We start from the raw sequence: 22,414 nt of genomic DNA on the forward strand, positions 1-22,414 counted from the left end.
GTTAGTGAGTGCCTTCTCTGCCCAGATGGTGGATGTTCACTCTGTTCTGGATGGGGTTACACTCCCCTTGAAAGAACAGGTTCGTAGCTTGGGAGTTCTCCTCGACCCTTCCCTGTCTCTTGAGGCTCAGGTAGCCCCAGTGGCACGGAATGCTTTTTACCATCTTCGATTGGTAGCCCAGCTACGTCCCTATCTGGACAGTGACGACCTCGCCTCAGTCGTTCATGCTCTGGTAACTTCTAGATTGGACTACTGCAATGCGCTCTACGTTGGGCTGCCCTTGAAGATAGTTCAGAAACTACAGTTAGTCCAGAATGCAGTGGCCAGATTGTTGATGCGGACCAGAAGGTCCACTCATATAACACCTGTTTTGGCCTGTCTGCACTGGCTTCCTATTTGTTTCCGGGCTAAATTCAAAGTGCTGGTTTTGACCTATAAAGCCTTACACGGCATGGGACCGCAATACCTGGCGGAGCGCCTCTTCCAATATGAAACTACCCGTACACTGCGCTCAACATCTAAGGCCCTCCTCCGAGTACCATCTCATCAAGAAGCTCGGAGGGTGGTGACTAGAAATAGGGCCTTTTCAGTTGTGGCTCCCGAACTATGGAATGGTCTCCCTGATGAGGTGCGCCTGGCGCCGACGCTGCTATCTTTTCGGTGCCAGGTGAAAACCTTTTTATACTCCCAGGCATTTTAAAGTGTATTTTACAGTATTTTAGCATTATTTTGTATTCTTGATGTTGTTTGGTTCTTGTATTGTTTGTCTGTTTTTGGTTTTTGATTCATTGTATTTATTGTATTTATATATTGTACTTGTTTTTATTTTCTATGTACACCGCCCAGAGAGCCTTCGGGCTTAGGGCGGTATATAAATTAAATTAAATAAATAAATTAAAAAATTCACATGCTGTTTTATGTAATACCATTATGGACCCTTATGGTGGGCTCCAGCTTGATGGGCCCCATTTAGGTTGCAATCTAGTGGTGTGGTTCTGCCTCTAAAGTGTGTGTGGGCATGGGGGGGCACTTGTGCTGTGAACGGTGCGAAGGAAAACACCCTGTGAGTGCCTTGCTCTATCTGCCATAGCTGGGAAGAGTAACCTTGTAGGTTCAGTCACAGCAGAGTCCCACTCTGGATCTCAGCTTTATACAGTAGGGCCCCACTCATACGGCAGGTTACGTTCCGGACCCCCGCTGTAAAGCGAAAACTGCTGTAAAGTAAACTGGCCTCAAGCATTTGCCATGAGAAATTAAGCGCTGAAGTCAAGTGTGACACAAAGTCCCACTTGCGAGCTTCCCCACGGGTATCTGGTGGGCCACACTGGGAACAGAGAGCTGGACTAAGGTGGACCGCTGGACCGATCCAGGATGGCTTTTCTTATGTTCTTAAAGTTGGTGAAGGGGAACTATTGGGTGTTTTTGAACTGCAGTATCCCTGGGAAGTGCTAAGATGTCGAGGGCTGGGCTTTCCTCTTTCGCCGAAGCTTTGATGGCTTAGTAATGGGAAAGGCAGATGAGAAACCTGATTCCGCCCACCCCACCCGCCTTCTTCAGGTGGCAAGTTCGCTGCTTTGCCTTGCCTTAGCGTGAGGGAGGCGGCTTTGAAGCACTAAGCTCCGCCAGTGGGCGGCTTTCTGGCGGCTGGGGCTGGAAATTGGAAGCAGCACTGCAGTGATACATTTTTTCCATCCTCGCCGCCTGTAAAGAGGAACTCATGGAATAGAATGGGGCGTGATGCCCAAAAACTGCCGTAAAAGTGGAACAAGCACCGTATGAGTGGGGCTTTAGTCTAATTGTGTCTAATTGAGACAGCTGTATTAGCGAAGCGCTGTAAAGTGGGGCCCTACTGTGCACAGTTCCTCCATTCAGTGTCAGTGCTGCACACATCACTGAAACCGCAAGTCATATATCAACTCCCAACAGTTACAGTCCTACCAATCAATGCAGGATTCTCCAGGGGTGGAATGGTAGCCCCTTTTCTGTGGTTGTCCTACCATTATTACAGACTTTGCAAAGACATATTTATTTATAAACATTTACAAGCCCACACTTCATCATGTGGCCCCAGGACAGGTTAATACAGCTCAATAAAATTAAACGATATAATACAGAAGCATGTAATGGGAGGGATATTCTACTTTCATTTTTTATCCCCAAAGGTCTGTGCAAAAAGATCCATCTTGACCTGAGTTCAAAACGTATACAGTGATGAGGCCAGATGCACCTTGGAGGGAAGGGCATTCCACAGTTTGGGGGCCAAGGGTCCTATAGCTGCTGACACAATCGCAAAATTTTGATGGGGGAAATCACACTTAACCTTGCTTTGTCTCACTTCCCTGCTCAGTATGCCAATCTATTACTTTTAAAAAACAAACAGCAGTATTTTGACACCACCTATTTAGAGACAGCCCAATAAATATTGGAGCCTGAGGCAGAAAATCTAAATGGCACCCATCATGGTGATACAGTTATATCCAGTTCGTAATAAATGATAATAATAAAATCAAATAAAATCAAGTAATTGTTGTAAACTGCCCAGAGAGCTTTGGCTATGGGGCGGCATACAAATGCAATAAATAAATAAATAAATAACTGACCATTTGCTACTGAGATCTTAAACTCTGCCACCTAAGTTACCTAATGGTGGGACTGAAGTCTGGAAGTGCAACACTGACATGTGATATAGAGTTATCTTTAGAAATAAATGCTACCCAAAGATATTCAGCTAAATCATAATATAATCTCTACCAATAAAACTTTGCTCCCCTCCCCCCCATATGAGAATGCCACGATACTACTGGAAACAAAAAATATCCATTAGCAGACTAAAAGCCTGAAGTCAATGGGTCCATCAGAAGAAGCTAGCTTATGGTGACACAAATGCCTTTTTAAAATGTTACGCTCTAAAATGGCTTATCACCATGAAGCACCAGCAGTCCTCTTCCTTCTCTAGAGCATCTTCACGGTCCCAGACAGCATGCACATTCTGCTCTGTAGCTACTGTGATCTGCTGGGTCCATACCATCTCATATCACTAGCTGGTGTGAGCCTCTCCCAGTATGAGGAAATATATTGCAGTGTCATGGATGAGACATGATTGACATTGATGAGATTAAAATAATGATGTCTGCTTCTATGGCGACACGAAAAGAGATCTTAGAGGAAGGGCCTCAACTTCCACTTTTGCTAGAGTTTCAACTGCCTAAGTTCACCAGGGTAGAATCCTGATCATCCAACACTGTGATAAGTTGCTCCCTACATATTAGTGCTGGTATGTGGCATGAGTCGGACACTGTAGTGCTACAATCTGGGGTGTGAGTAGCTCAGCTTTGTCTTGTTTAAAATCATCAGGGATCACTGCTTGTTGGACTTGCCAATGGTTCCCTTTGGCACTTGTAAAGGAAGAAGCAAAATGCCAGGCTGGAGAGCCAGTAACGTCTCATATTGCCTACCTGGCCAACTATGGCATGTCTCCAACTTCTCCTATGATTGTGGGGCAGAATACTTTGCAGCCTCAGGTCCCACTTGGGGTAGCTTTATATCCTTTTTTTTTGCACAAGACCTGTGCGAAAACATCCATCTTGACCTGAGTTCAAAATGTATGCAGTGATGAACCCAGATGCACTTTGGAGGGAAGGGCATTCCACAATTTGGGGGCCAAGGGTCTTATAGCTGTTTACACAAGCTCAACCTTGCTTGTTTGGATGACACTCTTGTCTCAACATCCAGCAACTGAGAGATGACCTCGTGTGAGCCTCACCATCACCACATGATCTGGTCATGGTTATGCCGCAAGAAGCAGGCAAAGCAGGATGCAGATAACTGAAAGGCCACTTCCGTCTGGCCTCTAGCCACCTTGCCGGGTAGCAGCTGCCTCAGAGGGAGAGATGAGAGAAGCAGGGCTCATTCCACCAGGTCTGCTGAAAGACCGCCTCCATCATGCACCTCCTGCCTTGAACTGTTTCCATTCCAGCTGGACATTATCAGAACTACTATTTAACTTTAAGAACAGGTTTAAGAAATTTGCTGCCCCCGCCCCCCAATCTTCCCTCCTTGACCTTTGTTTCCTTTTCTCTTGTTTCAATTTTATATACTGTATAAGCCATTTTGGAAGCCATTTTGGCTGAAGAGTGGGGTACAAATGCTCTAAATAATTGTGTTGTTTTATTCTTCTGTGTTGATATTTGCAATGTATGTGTTTCTGTGTGTTAGACATAGAGACACAATCAGTTTTTGGCATGTTGCAGAAATAATACCTGTCAAAATTTGTGTTACCACCTCTGTGTGTGAGCTTATTTCCCTATTCTAGCCCTGTGACTACTTTCTCTGCCATTACAGATTTTGCCCTTCAGGAAACTGCAACCTAGGAAGTGGATCACTTGTGGAAGATAGGTGGGGATTGTGTTAGGCCAGCTCCCACTCTGATTTAAACCATTTATGAAGAAAATAGCATTTATTAATGACATCTAGACTAAACAAAAGTGAAAGCACATTATCAGTTCATTACTAGCAAGAATGATAAGCATATCGTCTTGCTGCTTGAGTTGCAGATCTCAAACCTATTGATACAATAAGGCCTTTTGAGCACTATCCATTCCTGGCCTCCTTTCACAACTCCAAAACCCCCAACTGACTCTGAACTCCAGTTGCCTGCTTCAGATTCTGGAGGCCATTCACCATTACATTGCCAGAGAGAACTGGCTCTGTTCTGTCACAAGCCCATTATGAACTATTCTGTAACTGCATAACTTTTAGATATATTGAGTGTCATTAAACACTGAACTCTGTCAGCCTCTAATCAGTAACAGCCATGATCTTGTCACAAAACCAGGGGATTCACACCCCAGACTCCCAGTTTTGTTGCAAACTTCTGAACCTGAGTTGCTATTTACTGGCCCATGCAGATCTCTTCCTAAAAGTGTACTAAGTGAAAACCTGACAGCAAAACAGGCTCGTAGCTCCTTTGTTGGCCAGGTCATGCTGCTGTATGAAAGACTGCCTGAATGTCACTGTGGTTAGTACATGTTGTAATAACAATGAAGTGTCATGGTGCCTCAATTCTTAGTACTAGCGTCTGATCGAGAGTTTAAGGGAGTTCAATCTAATTAGCTTATTGAAGGGAGGGTCAGGAGATACTTGCAGGCTATGATTACGCTATCTGTGCAAGAGATCAAACAGGTGATAGCATAAGGCTGTTTTAATCGAGCAGACAAAAAAGCTGGACAACATCTGATAGCTAGATGTATAAATCAGCAATGTCTAATAGTGAGGTTAATTAACCATTGGAAGAAATTTCCAAATCTTGTGGCTAGATCCTCTGTTGTGGTGTGTTACAATCAAGATTCTGAAAGATATCGATTCCATTACAAATTGGAAAGAGGATGAAGAAAAACCTGAGTCAGATTTCTGAAGCTGTGTTAACCAACAAGCAAGCAGTCTAAAACAGCATGCACGGACATGTTGTGGCCTTAGAAGTATGTGGAAAATTAACAACAACAACAATAATGATACCACCAATAGTCTATATGCCAATTTTATTAACAACACTTTATACAGAATCATAGAACAGTAGAGTTGGAAGGGGCCTACAAGGCCATCGAGTCCAACCCCCTGCTCAATGCAGGAATCCAAATCAAAGCATTCCCGACAGATGGCTGTCCAGCTGCCTCTTGAATGCCTCCAGTGTGCCATGTGTGCTTTATGAAGGACAGGTATGACAGGTCCCTACCCCAAACAGATTACAGTCGAATGTAAACACAGGGAAACAACAGAGGGAAGGGAGAAATGGAGACATAGGTAGTGAGAGAAAGAGCATATGATTATTTCAATTACACATACTTTGGCTTAGTTACAACAAGGTACAGGGGACTAAGGGGATGATCCAAATATAATAAACTGATATCCGGGAGGGTCTCAAATCTGACTGGGACAGGAAAGCAGCTACATGCTGAGGTTCCCCTTCCCTCCATATAATTTTAATAAAGGAAATCTGTGATATGATGCCATCACATTGTGCATCTCCTGCCACCCCATTGCTCTAGTGGCAACCAATTATGTGGGAAGGGAATAGGGAAATCCATGATATGGTGACTTCATGTCATACGTTTCCCTGATCTGGACCTCTCATACAACCCCAGGGATGGAGCTACATTTGGACAGCTGAGGACAGGGTTTAAATTTCCCCACCTAGTTCTAATGACGAGAGCTGCAATTTACTATTTCCTTTGGCTTGGGTCATTAAGAGGTATCTTTGTATTGTCTTCTGCTTGTGGCCAGGGCCAGCCCAAGACATTTTGCTGCCTGAGGCAAAGGACGATATGGCACCCTCCCATGTAAAGAAGCTGACAGGACCTTCGGTACTGGCAATGGCATATCATCCTGAGGACAGCAGGCTGGTTTAGGGGATGTATGACAAGCCTGTGGTACTCAAGAGGTGGGTTCTTTGGTGGTACAGCAGTGGAAGGTCACCTATTTGTCACAGTTTAGGCAACTGAAGTCCAGGTAGCTTTCATAGGATTCAGGTTCAGGACCCATCCAGAGAGCCTGGCTGGCCTGGTCTTTTCTTATAGTAACATTCTATGAAATTATGAGATTGCCATAGAAACTTGTCTAATAATATGCAGTAACTCATATGTTACCAGTGATTATAGCCTCTGCATGGTTGAGGAGCCTTTGAAGGCTCTACTGTATTTTCATCATGATATGTCAAGTTGTCCACAGTTTTCAGCTTCTAAGACAGGGTAGATAATCTTTTTGGGTTAGCACACCAGATCTTTATCTCTCTACCACCACTTCACCGACCAACACAGGTGGGCAGGGCCTCACACCTGTCCATCACCTGATGCCATGATGACTTCAGCTGACTGGTAGGGGGTGTAGTCCTGCTCACCTGTCAAAGTTGGTCCATGGAGGTGGTGGTGGGAGGGATCTGCTTGGTCAGAGCATTCCCCACAGGAGACACACTGGCACAGGAGCACCCTGCAGGATTATTCAGCTGATGAGCAGAGGGTTCAATCCTGCTGGCTACAGGAGTCTGCCTGGCAAGCATGTTCCATGCAGGGAATGTGCTGGTGAAGCAAGTCCCTCACCTATCAGCTAATGTCACTCAGCGACATCAGCTGATTGACAGGTGGGCACAGTGTGAGAGGAATGGCATTACAGGCCAAATTGGATCCCCTGACAGGCCAAGATTGGCTCTCAGGCAGGAGGTTTCCCATCGCTGTTCTAAGAAATGAAGATCTCAGACATATGAAATGAAGATATTCCATATAATAACATTTAATTTAATATGTAACATGCGTGTAATATGGAAATGTGTGCATTTGCATATAATGCCACATCTGAGCATATGTGTTCCTGAACAGCAAATGGTGCCAGCCTTATTACATAGCCCAACCAACCATAAGATGTTCAGGCTGTGTGACAAAACAAACATCCATCATCTGGGCCATAGTCTAGAGGATAGAGCAGCCACAAGAATCCAGAAGTTAGCCAGCCCAGCTATAAACTGTCACAGCTATAAGCACAGAAAAGCATCCAATGAAATTAAAGGGCAACAAATTTAATGTGGCTAAACGGAAATACTTTCCCAAGAGTATGTTATTAAGAGGGAGTAGCAACCATGCTAGAAAAAAATCCCACCATTTTGGATTCTATGTCAAGATTAGAATTTAGAGTGACACAGACTAAAAACCAATTCAAGTCTCATGTTCCCAACATTAGCACAGGCATGACCTTAATATCATTGGTTTATCCCATCCCTGAACAAATTGGAGTCTTATTTTAGAATATCCTTTCAGCATCAATAATTTTATATCAGATATGCCAGTCCAGTAGCAATGAAAATATCCTGAAAGTATACTGAAACCAACCGCAGAACCCTCAGTAAATAAGCAAAACTTTGCATTTGAGCTTTTTGTTTGGGAGAAGGCAGGGAATGAACCAAAATTAAAGGCCACCTTTGTTTCTACCTGCTATTTGTCTGTAAGGAAGGCTACTTATCTGCATTTTTTATTTTTTTATTTTATTTTTACTCAGGGTAAATGGAAATAAAAGTTGAGCTACGTACAAAGACTTCTGTTTACCAATGAATGTGGCAGGGAGAGGAAGTGGAAAGGGCGGGCTCCGGATACTTGAAACACCACATTGGAAAACCACAAACACCAGAACTGTCTAAAATTACACAGAGATGGCAAAAGTATTATACGCTAAAAGAGTCAAATAATACGTTAATAATGTTATATGTACAAATGAACTAAACTTCCATGAAGCCTTTTCCAGAACTCTGTCTCTATACGCTCCTGGAACTAAGCCGAAATATGTATATTTGAAATATGCACACATCTCTCTAACCACCTCTTTCCTCTGCTGAATATTCAAACTGAATGAATGGGAAATAAAATGGCAAATGTGGTTCACCGTAAGTAGGTATATGTTGATGGATTTAGGGGCAAAAAAATCTATACACTACTGGGGTCTGAACTGGCAGTGGCTGAAGAGGAAAGGGATCTTGAGGTCATGGTGGAGAGCCCAATGGAAATGCAGATCCCAGTGGAGTACAGCTAGGAAAAAGCAATTCCATGTTAGGAATCATTAGGAAAGGGCTCAAAAATAAAACAGCCTATTTCTTAATACCGCAAATGGATGATGTGTGCACAGTTCTGGTCCATACATCTCAAAAAGGAAATTGGATCTGGAAAAGATGCAGAAAAGGGTAACCAAAATCATCAGGGGGCTAGGCAGTTCCCCTATGGGCAAACACAAATTTTAATCAGTGAAGTTGCAGTAAAGGATAAGTCTATTTATTTTTGTAAGACTATTTTTGGTTTTGGTGTTTCGCTCTTCTGAGCAGCTTAAGCGAAAATATTCAAGGACGGCTTTTCTTCTGACAATGACTGGTTGCTTTTGTTTATCACATTTTTAGTTCTCCTTCAGTATCCTGAAAAGTCAAACATGCTGATGTTTTGGGAATATTCTTATTTTTTAGATATCGCCACATAATCAGCAAACTGGGCTATAAGCTCTTTATGGCCAAAATTATGCACATATTACTCTGAAAGCACCTTTTAAAACAGAAAAGCCATTTCTGCAGAAGCAATTGGAACCAGAAAACAGCCAGAAGAGGAGTGCTTAATCCAGAAGCAGGGAACCTATGGCGCTCCAAACGATGTTGGACTCCAACTCCCATCAGCTCCTGCCAGCATAGCAAATGGTCAGGGATGACAGGAGCTGTAGTCCAGTAACATTGTCACAACCCTTTCCCTGCTTGCTGTTTCCCCACTTCAGGTCATCCACCCATGCAGCTTTTGCTATCATGGAGTTTCAAATATGGCCAGACACAGAAAGAAAAACTGCTGGGGAAAGGGTGCAGCATCTCCACTCTGCTACATATTCTGACTGCCCCTCTGGAAGCAACTTACTTACTGGGTGACAGTCCCAATATGTGTGGTATTTCCACATGTATACCATTTCTCATCAAAACTGAATGCCGGGGGGGGGGAATCCCTGAGAAATTGGGAGAAACAGCTACGGATGTACAAATAAGGCTCAACCAGTTATGACACATTCACATTTTAATCTGGTATTTTCCATTCTGCTGCAATTGGTTTTATTTTGCACAAGTCTTTCTGCCATCTCATTTTCTGCTGATGCACAAATACACATACTTTTTAACATAACTCTTAGTTTGCAATAGACATGCATATCAATATTTAAAAATCAGTTACCATCATTGTGTGTTCCCTTTCAAAGTTAATGGATTTCCAGAGGAGTAGCCCTGTTAGTCTTTTGCAGCAAAAATAACAAAGAGTATTTACTGTAGCAGCTTAAAGTTAATGAAGTAGATAATGGTCCTATCACAAAGCCATCCATGGCTGCAGTCCTAACAATGACTACTCAGAAATAAGTCCCACTGAATTCAATTGGGTTTATTCCCAGGTAAATGGGGTTAGGATTGCAGCCTTGCTATCTTGATTTTACAGTTACGCCTAACGTTAATTCTGCTTCAGTTCTCTCACCATGGTCACATCCACACCATACATTTAAAACACATGGCTTCCCCCAAAGAATCCTGGAAACTGTAGTTTGTTAAAAGTGCTGGGAATTGTAGCTCTCTGAGGAATAAACTACAGTTCCCAGGATTCATTGGGGAAGCCATGAGCTTTAAATGTATGGCGTGGATGTGACTGTATTCCTGGAGGCATATTAAACATTTTCCAGGCACTCTAATTCCAGTGAAATGCCACTTCTATAAGTCCTTTTTGTAATCCACATTTTATTTCATAAATATTTCAAACAGAAAATGGTTGTGTGTGTGAATCTGTTGAAACATAACACTAAAGCTAATTTATGTGTAAAAATGTTTGTAGTAAACATCATTTTGTGTGTGATAGCTTGAAATCCTTAGACTTTAAGAAGCACAGATAAAAGTATTAGGTAACAAAAGATATCACTTTCCATATAAAAAGAACAATAATGAATTATCCATTCCATTAAAATTCACAGTAGGAAGCAGATTAAGACTGGAATCATAACTCTACTTACCTGGGAGTAAGCCCATAGAATTCAATATATGTGCACTTGGCTTCCCTTGGTGAATTCTGACTTTTATACTGTGTTTATGTATATGGATATTGTTTATGTATTTTGCTTTGCAAATTAATTTGACATGATTTTTATTGTACCTTGTGTACTCTATTGTAAACTGCTTTGAGATCTTTTAGATAGTAAGCGGTCTATAAATGGAAATAATAATAATAATAATAATAATAATAATAATAATAATAATAATAATAATACACACCTATAAGTAAGTGAAGTAAAACAACATTTCAGAAAAAAGAAAAGCAATGAGACCCCTGCTGGGACAGCAGCAACTATACATCAATGAATATATAAATAACATGAATTGAAAAGCAATTTACAGATCGTATAATGCGTCCATGTTAAAAAACACCAAACTTTCAACAACCAAGGCAAAACACATTTATGGCAAAAGTCTATCCCACGATGGGGGTTGAATGGGTGGACGGAATGAAATCCACTTGATAATCCATTTCGAACAGATTCCGGTACTTCTTTACATGTTCAGGGCAGGCCCCCTAAGAGCCCTTCTTCAACTCAGGAAATGACATCTAGTCTGGAGATGCTCAAAATAGATGTGATACTTTATATACAGTAAATGTGTGTCATGTATAAAACAGGGTGGAAGAATCTTAAGAGCAAAAGGGTTGCTGAACTCCCTTCCCACTGCCCATGGGCTACAGTCTGTCCTTCAACACCACAGAACAATACAGTTGGAAGGGAGCTCAAAAGTCCTGTAGTCCAACCTCCTGTCAATTTAGGAAATCTGCTCCTGCAGCAACACTGACAGGTGGCCATCCAGCCTTTGTTTAAAAACCTCTAACAAAACAGAATACACTGCCTTCTGAGGGTGTCTACTGCCCTGTTGAATAGTTTGTACTATCAGGAAGTTCTTGTGATGTCCTTGTATATAGATATTACTGTAAATATGGTAAGTGCAGGTTTATTAAGGTATATGTGGTAAGTAAAGTGAGTGGGGGGGAGTACATGGGCTAGAATGCTGGAGAATGCTGTATTGTGATTGGCTGAGTGTTTGAGTGGCTGAAGGTATAAATGAGAGGATGACAGTTGAGAAAGAGTTCTGTTGGTTGAGTCGGTTGGTGGGTTGTTGTGGGTTGGAGTTGGTTGTGGGTTGGATTATATTTGGCTGGTATTAAAGCAGATTATATATGACTGGAAACATAAAGAGTGACACTATATGAAACCATACGCTTGTTAAATATCCCATAAGTAATCTTGTTATTTCCTGGTGTTTATAAATAAATATTTTATTGGTTTACCAAAAGCCTGATCCTTGGCTGGGGTTTACACAGACCAAAAGGGAGGGCAGGGTAATTACCAAGGTGCAGAAACAGTATCAAATGGTGGCAGCGGTGAAGAGATAGTGTATCATCAAGTATCGAGGGCAACCAAGGGCTATATGCTTTATAGGCACAAAGATACAGGGGAGTTGTGGCCTGCAAGTGCACCCAGACACAAAGTAACAATAAGCCAGAAGGGGACTAAGGCAAAGTCCAAAGGCAATATTGTGAAACAGGGAGTAGCTGGTGGTGCTGCCTAGCAGTGGGATCTTGCGAGATCTGTGCTAGAGCCGGTGAGAGAACAAATAAAACCCAGGATCCTGACTGGAGGGACCTGACAGGTGGAGGTCTGAGGTGGGATCCTCACCGTTCTTTTTCAGCTCCGGTGTAATACTGGAAGTGAACCCAGAAAGGGGAAAATATTGTGGGTGGAGGGGCTGTAGGGAGGTAAATGGTGGAACCAGGAAAGGTTTAGCATCCATCAGAACACAACCCTTTTGGCTCTTTGAATCAAACTCTACCCCATGTTTTGCATGCCACCTGTTACTGATCAGCATTTAAATCAGGGATGGGCAACTTATGGCATTCCAGATACTGTTGCTCCAAATCCCTTCAGTCCCAGCTGGCAAGGACAACAGTCAGGGATGATGGGAGTTGTAGTTTGGTGGTCCACAGATTCCCCATCCCTGATTTAAAGAGATGCACTTCCTGTTGTTATATTTTATTTGACCCTGACATTCTGTTACTTGTTAATCATTACTGGGACTGATACTTTAGCGTGTTATTGTGACCATGTGGTTGCGTTGGTAAGCTCACAAGAACTGTAAAATCACTGGTTCAGCCTGCTTACCAAGTGATAACACTGTGTGAGTGTGTGTGCGTGTGTATACCAGCTCACAAATAATGGCAAAATAAACAGAAATGAGTCCAGGCAAGCACTTGGCTAGCGAGACATGAAAGTGAACACCTTCCAAAATCACAAGAGCACTGGAGGGATGTTAAAAGTTTGTGCTGCATTTCTCTTTAATCTTGACACAAAAACTGGAGCAATTAAGGGGGAATGCAAAGAGGGAGTTGTCATATTGTGCCCCATTGTTGCCTGCTAAGACAGAAGCTAGTAAGATAAGAAGTTTGCTAAATGCCTTCAGCTATTCCAATTCAAGGCATGTAAGCAGAAAGAGGATAGTAACACTTCCTACAGACAGCAAACTTGAACCAAAAAGGTTCTCCGGTGTTGCTGGCTATGATGTGACTGGATGAATGAGGCATTCAACTTTGACTCGAGCATCAGCCAATGGATGACAACCACTAGCTGCATATAACATATGGAACACCAATCCCTTAGATCCCCTTGGTAAATGTGAGTGGAAAAGGTCATTCTAATTACCAACTCCTACATTGTATGGGAAATGCCAGCTTTTTAACTGCCTTTTTACTGACATCCAAAGAATAGGAGAAAAGGTTTTAGTCATTTATTTGCATCCAAAACTGAAGATTCTTAAACTGGGATAAGTCTATTGGCTACATTAAACAAAGAAAAACAACCTCTGATGAAGGCTAAAACAGAGTTTACTCTTATACACTGGATTATAAACTGGATTAAATATTCTGTGGTCCTCACACTGAACATGGCAATTGTCCCTCCTGTGCTATCATCTTCCAAGGTCGGACTACTATGACATGCCCTACGTAGGGCTGTCCTTAACTGTTTGAACATTTCATCTGGTAACTCACGCTCTTGATGGGGAAAGAGATGCCAGGAACACATTAGACCAATACTTCAGCATCTGCACTGGTTCTTCCCTGTCTTCAGATAATTCCATCCAGCCCTATCAGGATTATGATTTTACCCTGCAAAATCCTAAAGGGATTGAACCCTGTGCAGCTTTGAGATTGCCTCCTCACTTATATCCTTAGACCTACTTACTTCTCTTAGATCTACCAAATACATGATAATGATTGTCCTATCTACATGCTAAATTGGGACAGCAAAGGCACACAGAGAGATATTTGAGGTGCTTGCCCCTCTGTTGTACAACCCCCTTTCTCTGAAGAACCAACAAAGCTAGAACCTGACTGAAAATCCTTTTGAAAATATCTGCAAGGATCTTTCTATTTACATTGGCTTTTGATGACCAGGAATAAGCTTTTAATTGAGTATGAGGCTCTGGCAGATGAATCTGAAATAAATATGTATTTTGAGGGCAAGTTCACAGACTTCATAACTACAGTGTTAAGCAATGACCTGCACGTGTAGAACTTCCATCAGAGACAAAACACGACAACAGATTGTCACACTTCAAAACACAAGTGCTTTCCAGCACACTTCGTTCACACATTCAGCTGCAAGCCACCAATTGTTAACTAATCAATTGATGAGAAATCAAGCAATAGACATGTACATATAAACAGGTCCTTAGAGCTTTCTGATCCTCATGGACACTCTTTCTCTATATTGAGAGTATACTACTCCAATACCCTTCCAGTTACATGGTTTCCTGGTCAGTTTCTGAGTCCGATTCAAAGTTCTCATTTTGATCTTTGAAGTCCTAAATGGCATGGGCCCAGGTACCTACAGGATTACTTGTTTCCACATGAGACTGCTCGCCAGTTAAGATTCTCAGAGGGAGTGCTGCTCCATGCCCTGTCCCCGAGAAGCTCCCTTCCCTTCTGTTTTCTGGTAGATGGCAAAGGGGGAGGGGGGGAGTTCCATTGCACAAGTGTAAATCCTTGCATTGGCAAGAAAAGTTACTTAGTTCTACACTGGATACAACCCAAAGATTCAGGAGCAGACCTTGACCTTCCTACAGGTGCCGAAGGAAACTTCAACTGCATATATTGCATAAATAGGAAGAAAATGAACAAACCTTAGATCAGTGCGCCTGGGGAAAAGCTTCTTCTTGCCATTGAAGTATACTTCAAATTCATCCACCTTTAACCGGTGTGCATAGTCGATATATGCAGACACTTCTTGACCGCGAGCATTTCGATCCCGAATGAAGATTATGGACTGGCGGGGAGGGGAGAGATATAAGTATGACTACCATAAAGTGTCTAACAAGAAAGACTTTTGCAATTTATACAGATTATGTGCTTTCCTGAACATAAAGACAAGATTTCACTTCTGTCCATTATTGTACAGTCTCTTTTTCATACCATCCTCATATATCTTTCATGCCGCATGTCTAGCCAAATCTCCAGTGTATGCTTACTGCAAAGAAAATCCTACGGAATTCAATAGGGTTTACTCTCAAAGATAAGCATATTGGACAACTGTTTTCATTTGGAAACTCCAGCGTGCTTGTTCTTGCATCAACCCCCTCCCCACTTTAGAGAGAGAGAAAAGGCCACGGAGTGAATTCATGGAAAAGTCTTGGACCTAGCTTGCACATAAGTCTATGCACTAAGCCAGTCTGGCTTTCTTATCAAGGGAATCTAGCGATTCCAGTAGTATCAGATAGTAAATGCCTTGGAGACCCATTTTTTAGAGAAAATGAGCCCTGAACAGGATTTCTGGGAATTAATATTTTATATTCTGCTCCATCCTTTTTCCTATTTAGTTATTAATTTTCCCGATACTGCTTTTCCATCTCTACAAATGGAATCCAATTTATTTGTAAACGTGTATTCATCATGTGGGGTGGTTTAAAACAGCCTCTACGCTGCAACAGATTTTATGCACATGTATATAACAACCACATACCATCAATGTACATGGCATCTTACAAAGATATATAGACGACAGAAATATATTCATACTCCAATAGTGGGGAAACAACAAATTGCCTAGTTGCCATTTGTAGCTAGAAATTGTCCCAAGGCAACCAAGCGGGAACAGAGTCCCCAGTTTGCAATACATTCTGCACCTGAATTTTGCCCTTTAAAAAAGCCATTGGACATGTTCATTCAAGTTCTAATTGAATTTTCATCAAATATTGAGCCAGCACTTTGAGGGGCAGAGGTTCCTCCTTTGGTTTGCAAAGAGCCCTGCCGCTCATATCTTTTTTATGTGAGGTCCTATAAGTGCAGATGAAGATTTGGAATCAGTGGATTTACCATGCTCTGTGAGTGTAGTCCTTGTCTTTGGAAGGACCTCCTTTCATTTACCTTATCCTTGCCCTGAGGCTGTCCTACGAAAAGGTGTGAGAGCTCTTTGCATTTGCTAGGAAATTGCAGCTGCCTTAACAGGAAATAGCTTTGATGCTGCTTTTATATAATGAATATCTGAAGGCTATGAAATATTATTCTAGTTACTTGGTGGTGGTGGGGAACAGTCTGCAAATGCCCAGAGTATATTGATTACTACATGTATTCTTGGACTGAGCTCTGGAAGTAAAAACAAGTTCCATCCTGAGTCCTGGGGAGTAGAGAGGAGATATGGTATAGACAACCCCATGCAAAGCCTGCATAGTTTTTGTTTGTTGTAAGCAGGTGCCAGTTCAGGTAAAAATGTTGATTTCATCTATGGTTGGTGTAAACAAGGAACTAGCTACTCCTAGGCAATTATTCTGCTACTACAACGCCTTGGGAGCCAATATTGGTTGAGAATTGAGGGAATACATACAATAAACAAAGTGTAATTTTTATTTCTCTCTTTATATAAAGGTTAAAAAAACTCCACTATTTCTCCTTCCTTTTTGAATGTTTGGTGATCCGAGAGATGGCTTTTTAAACCTGTAACTTTCAAAAATCTGAATTTAAAGTCTCCACCACAGAACATGATTTTAAAATTCACATATATATAATTGTTGTTGTTATGTGCCTCCAAGTCGACTATGACTTATGGCAACCCTATGAATCAGCGACCTCCAAGAGCATCTGTCATGAACCACCCTGTTCAGATCTTGTACGTTCAGGTCTGTGGCTTCCTTTATGGAATCAATCCATCTCTTGTTTGGCCTTCCTCTTTTCTACTCCCTTCTGTTTTCTTTTCTAATGAATCATGTCTTCTCATTATGTGTCCAAAGTATGATAACCTCAGTTTCATCATTTTAGCTTCTAGTGATAGTTCTGGTTTAATTTGTTCTAACACCCAATTATTTGTCTTTTTCGCAGTCCACGGTATCTGGAAAGCTCTCCTCCAACACCACATTTCAAATGAGTTGATTTTTATATAATTAGGCCAGTTAAAATATCATTGTGCAAAGGCAGTTTGAACAGCCTGCATGTGGTGCCTTATCCCCACTACTTAACACACATTTCCATCAAGATTGTTGAACAACAACAATGTGCTATCAAAGTACATGGTACCTAACAAAAAATAGTAACTTTTGTGAACTAATTTTCAAGCCTGAGACACTCCAATTGGTTTTCAAGCTGAATTTCAGAAAACTCTGGTGTTGTTGGGAGGTTTTCAGGGATTTCCTGATCAGAAAACAAGGGCAGACAAGGTTTCCTATAGAAGACTAACGCATCACTACAGATCTCTTTGTGGAATGTGCCACCACCGGAGAATGTTAAAGGTGTTCAAGAAACACTCTTGGTCTTCAGGAGGCAACTGTGAGGCACAGCAGATTTGACCAATGCTACATGTGAACTATGACAAATCACACAACACTCTCCTAAACCATTTGTAATGTTCAGGGGCTTCAGAGCAGAAATGCAGGGGTGTTCCTTACATTCTGGGGTACGTTCAAAGCAGGAACCTGCATCCCAGTGGCTGTAGAAGGAAGCTTGGAATTGTGTTTTTACGTGGAGGCATGCAAAACTGGGGGTGGGGGGGAAGTTGTAGATGACTGTTGTATGTTCTGAGAAAAAGGAAAGCCACACTATTTGGTTGCTGGATTAAAACAAACACTTGTCATTTATTGTTATTATTATTATTGTTTGTTGTTGTTGTTTGATTTATATCCCACCCTTCCTCCCAGCAGGAGCCCAGGGCGGCCAACAAAAGCACCAAAAACATTAAAACATCATAAAAACAGATCGTAAAACACATTAAAACAAAACATCTTCAAAAACATTACTTAAAAAGGCTTTCAAAACATCTAAGATTAAAAACATTTTAAAAAGGTTTAAGAACATATTAAAAAGCAATTCCAACACAGACGCTCATCAGATGCATTTACACTCATATGTGGAGTTCAGGAGGAGCTGGAGGATGTCCGGAATGTGAACAAGGAAGCCATGATACCACCATTAAAAGAAGAGCCGTATATGGCTTGTGTATTTATCAGAGTAAATATCCCAGACTAAAAAAACCAGAAAAAATGGGGGGGGGGTTTGCCTTGGAGACAAAACTCAGCAATGTCTCTTCCTCCAACAACTGCCGAGAAAGCCTCAGAAGCGGAAAGACTGAGCTGTAATAAAAATTTCTACAGCTAGCGGAAGAGTGTTTCCTCTAAATGGCAAGAGCTGTAACATACAATATATTACAGCTGTGAGAAGATAAAAGACAGAAAGGTGGTGGCAAATATATGAATAATTGGTTCATACTTTCTAAGAAGAAGGAACAGGTTACAAATAAACAACTTAAATTATATAGGATGTTCCAATGTTTAAAAAGTTGGCAAACGTCTTATGTTCAGCGTACAACATAAAGGACATCTTTCAGCTCCCACCTGATTGTAAAATTAATTCCCTAAAGTCTGCGTTTTCACACAGGCCTGCCATGTGAAAACTACAAATCTACACAGCTCTACAGGAAAGCGGATGTCTCAGTGTCTTTTTTCTTCCTGTTCTTTTTGTTGTTGTTGTTGGTAACTTCGAACACCCAATCAAGACTATTTGAAAGAAGAAGAAAAAGAAATCCTGTGATAAAGGTACAAAGGCTTCCCTTTTGCTTTTGATCCTGCATCACCTGTCAGCATTCATCTTCATTGTTCTTTCCTCTGCACCTCTCTAAAACTCATTTAGAAGCACTTATAAAGCTTTCATTCATAAAATGCACAAGTGTGTTGGGTGGATTCCCTGTCGCTTTTCAGTTTTACCACACCTTTCCCCCTCAGACTGTTTATATGCAGTCTTTTAAACATCTCCCCCCCCTCCGCTTAGAATGATCAATGGCAGATCATGCTTTTGTTGTTTTTGTTATATGCCTTTGAGTCAATTATGACTTATGGCAACCCTATGAATCTTTTTTGATATTTTCATATGGTTTTCATGGTAAGAGGTATTCAGAGGTGGTTTACCATTGCCTTCCTCTAAGCCTACGGCACCCGGTATTCCCAGGCGGTCTCCCATCCAAGTACTAACCAGGCCTGACTCTTTTTAGCTTCCGAGATCAGATGAGGACAGGCATGTTCAGGGTAGTATGGCCATAGGCTTAGATAATGCTTATCATACTAATAAGTAAACCGTCAATGTGAACTTCACAAGATGATTTTAAGGGCGTGGCTGCAAAGTGGTGGCTAATGCCCATTGGGATTGGTAGGGTGAAAGGCAGGGATACCAGCAGTAGTAGAGCCAGAGACAATGATAGACAGAAGCACCCCCCTGGACTGGTTGTAAGACAGCAGGTAGGTAGGCGTTGGCTGAGGGCAGATGGAGACTGGTTGGGCAGACCTCCATTTGCCCTAATCGACCAGCCTCCACTGACGGGATGTACCATCAGTAGTTTATAGGGCATTTGTCCCTATTCCATGCTTAGCCCTAGGCCTTTGCATACGGAGCACACGTTTATTAAAACATTTCCACCTTGCCTTCTAATATAAAATTCCCAAGGTGCCTTGCAACATCAGTTAAAACACTGAAAGACAACCACGAGAAAACACAGTAAAGCAGCAGCACACAGTTGAGTCAAAAGTAGAAGTAAAATCTCGGGATGCATTAAAGCCACTTAAACATCATTAAGAGACCAGGAAATTTGGACCATTCTCAGCTGGAGCCTAAAAGCCATCCATATTGGCAGTTGTGTAGATAAGGGAAGTGAGTTCCATAACTGAGGTGCCACTATGAGGAAGGCCCCATTCTCTGTAACCTCCCATCTCATCTCAGAAAGCGGGACACCCAGAGGTGAACCTCCCATCAGCGTCTTAACTCCAGAGCAGGTTTGAATGGGAGCAGGTAGCTCTTTGGATACTCTGTGTGTGTGTTAGTGCTGAGCAGGGAATAGTCCTCCATACGTTGATGCACGTTTTTCCTGCAAAGATGGATTGCAGCACCTCATGTGCTCCCTGCTAGCTTGTTCCATCCTCTGACAAGGGGTAAATTCACACCATACATTTATCCCACTATTATTCCACTTTACACAGTCACTTCCCCCAAAGAATCCTGGGAAGTGTACTTTGTGAAGGATGCAGAACTACAATTCCCAGAATGGTTTAACTGTCCATCCCTCTTCCCTAGGAACTCTGGCAATTGTAGCTCTGTGAGGGGAAGAGGGGTCTCCTAACAACTTTCAGCACCCTTACAAGGCTTCTTTGAGGGAAGCCAAAGTTTGAACTGGAATAATAGTGGAATAAATGTATGGAAAATCACACTGAAACTCTTAAAATCTGGCCAGAGAACACACTCCTAAAACCAGAAGTGAAAGTATAGGTAGATTTCTCTTTTGCACTGGCAAATTTGCCCACAATGTCTGAATAAATCAGGCAATTAACTATGTGCCATTGTGGCTAATTATTTTTCTTTGTCATTTTCTTGTTCAAACATTTCATCTTGCCTTTCAATCTACAGACTTCCAGGACAGCTCACAAAATATAGAATAATAAAAATGATCAGAAAGCTATAATTAAAACCAAGCAAATATTAACACTAAAGCAAATACGGAACAAAAATATCAGAACAGTAGCTGCCTCAGGGCCTGATCTCTCTGTGTAAGACCTGGGCTGCAACTGCTCCAGGCCCTGGTGAACTTGAACACACAAAACATGGACTGGACTTCCCAACATTACAACACTGAAGACCTCAGTAATAGTGGAAGTATATCTCTGGGTACCCACTCCAGGGGGCACATTTCAGAAGTAGGTGAATGCCTTTATGTCCTGCCTGTGAGCTTCAGCTGGAAACAGAAAATGAAACGAGCAAGTTAATTCGTACACTTTTAATCCCTGCAGTGAAATAATGATGGTGATGTCATTCTGGTGTAGTAGTTAATACCTTCGATCCTAAGCTTTTATTAGCTGACACAGCAATTTTAAAAATTGAGTCATTAGTGCAGTTGCATTTCTGGTTCAGTTAGTAACATGAAGACTATCATGCAAAAGCAACAAGAATGAGATGTTTCGAAGGCCAGTTCTCTCTGCAGGATGATGATGATTTTTTTTTTTTTTTTACTTTCTGCCTGGATTATAACATGCACATCGTTGTTTTAACAGCCTTAAGGCTGTTTCATTTAGGATGATTTTCCTACAGGGATGTCAACTCTATAACATACATCTGACAAATGCATACATATCCCTGGCTGATGAATTTTTATATCCCACCTTTCCTCCAAGGAGTTCAAGGTGGCGTATATGGTTCTCCTCTCTTTCCATTTTACCCTTATAACAACCCTGTGAGGTAGGTTAGGCTGAGAGACTGTGATTGGCCCAAGGTCACCCAGCAAGCTTCATATCTGAGTCAGGATTTAAACCCTGGTCCCCCAAGTCCCAGTCTAACACTCTAATCACTACACTACCCATAAGCACTGCTCAGGCAGTCATCACCTCCATGATTAGATTTGCTTGAGGGGGAGAGCAGGGGAGTGTTTGCTGGCCCTGCCTCCTCCATCATGCTCCCGTCACATGGCTTCATTCCTTCATGTGTTGGAAAGTAACTTCTGGAGCAGGGAGCCTGCTTTACTTGGGTAGAGCTCCTGAGTGATTTAGAACTTGGGATGGGCGAGTGCTGGACGTGGTTAGAGTGAAACAGACATTATGTATTCATCACTTACTAGTGATGAGGCTCCACGTACACACACTCCCATCTCTGGTCCCCAAAGGCAAGAGTTTATCTGTGAGTACAGAAAAGGGGAAAGTGGAGGGCATGCTGCAAGGCCTGGCAGAGTGGCTTTTCCCGCCAGGAATGCGCAGGACTCACTGCTTTCTCAGACCCAGAGGGAAAGTAATGACTTTTGAGGATAGATAAGGTATAGGTGGCTGCGATGTGTACTCATTGCAAATGCCTTTCACACTAAGCACTTGCAAAAGCTTAATTCTTTTCAAGTCCAGCTATGGGATGCTTGTGTATCTTTATCATACATGACAGTGTACACAGTTGTTATATGGGATAGATATCCATGTTGGAATATTGCCCTGTGTAATGTGACCCCAAGTGATAACTTAAAGCTGGGGCCAACATGATGCCCTCCAGATGTTGCTGAACTTCCCCTGCCATCAGCCCCAAGACGGCCGGTGGCCAGGGATGATGGGAGTTGCAGTCCAATAACATCCAGCAGCATGTTGCCTAACGTCAAGCAACTATACATATGTTATTATTTATTTATTTATTACTAAATTTATAGCCCGCCCTTCCTCCCAGAAGGAGCCAGGGCAGCAAACAAATGACAAAACATTAAAAACATCTATAAACTTCTTTAAAAACATAGAATCATAAAATAGATGGAAGGACCTATAAGGTCATCGAGCCCAACCCTCTGCTTAATACAG

At 42.0% G+C, this 22,414-nt stretch overlaps 1 protein-coding gene and 1 pseudogene across 3 annotated transcripts in view; both read right to left on the reverse strand.

Moving 5' to 3' along the window:
* CFAP299 (cilia and flagella associated protein 299) overlaps positions 1–22,414 on the reverse strand; it is a 467,999-nt gene that overhangs the window by 71,067 nt on the left and 374,518 nt on the right. For all 3 annotated transcript variants that reach the window (XM_061584792.1, XM_061584793.1, XM_061584791.1), the window contains exon 4: positions 14,753–14,895. In XM_061584792.1, coding sequence (XP_061440776.1) covers positions 14,753–14,895 — 143 coding nt within the window. The remainder of the gene's footprint in view (positions 1–14,752; positions 14,896–22,414) is intronic.
* LOC133364748 (5S ribosomal RNA) lies at positions 19,031–19,149 on the reverse strand (annotated as a pseudogene).

Source organism: Rhineura floridana, chromosome 9, assembly GCF_030035675.1.
Source record: "Rhineura floridana isolate rRhiFlo1 chromosome 9, rRhiFlo1.hap2, whole genome shotgun sequence".
NCBI lineage: Eukaryota > Metazoa > Chordata > Lepidosauria > Squamata > Rhineuridae > Rhineura > Rhineura floridana.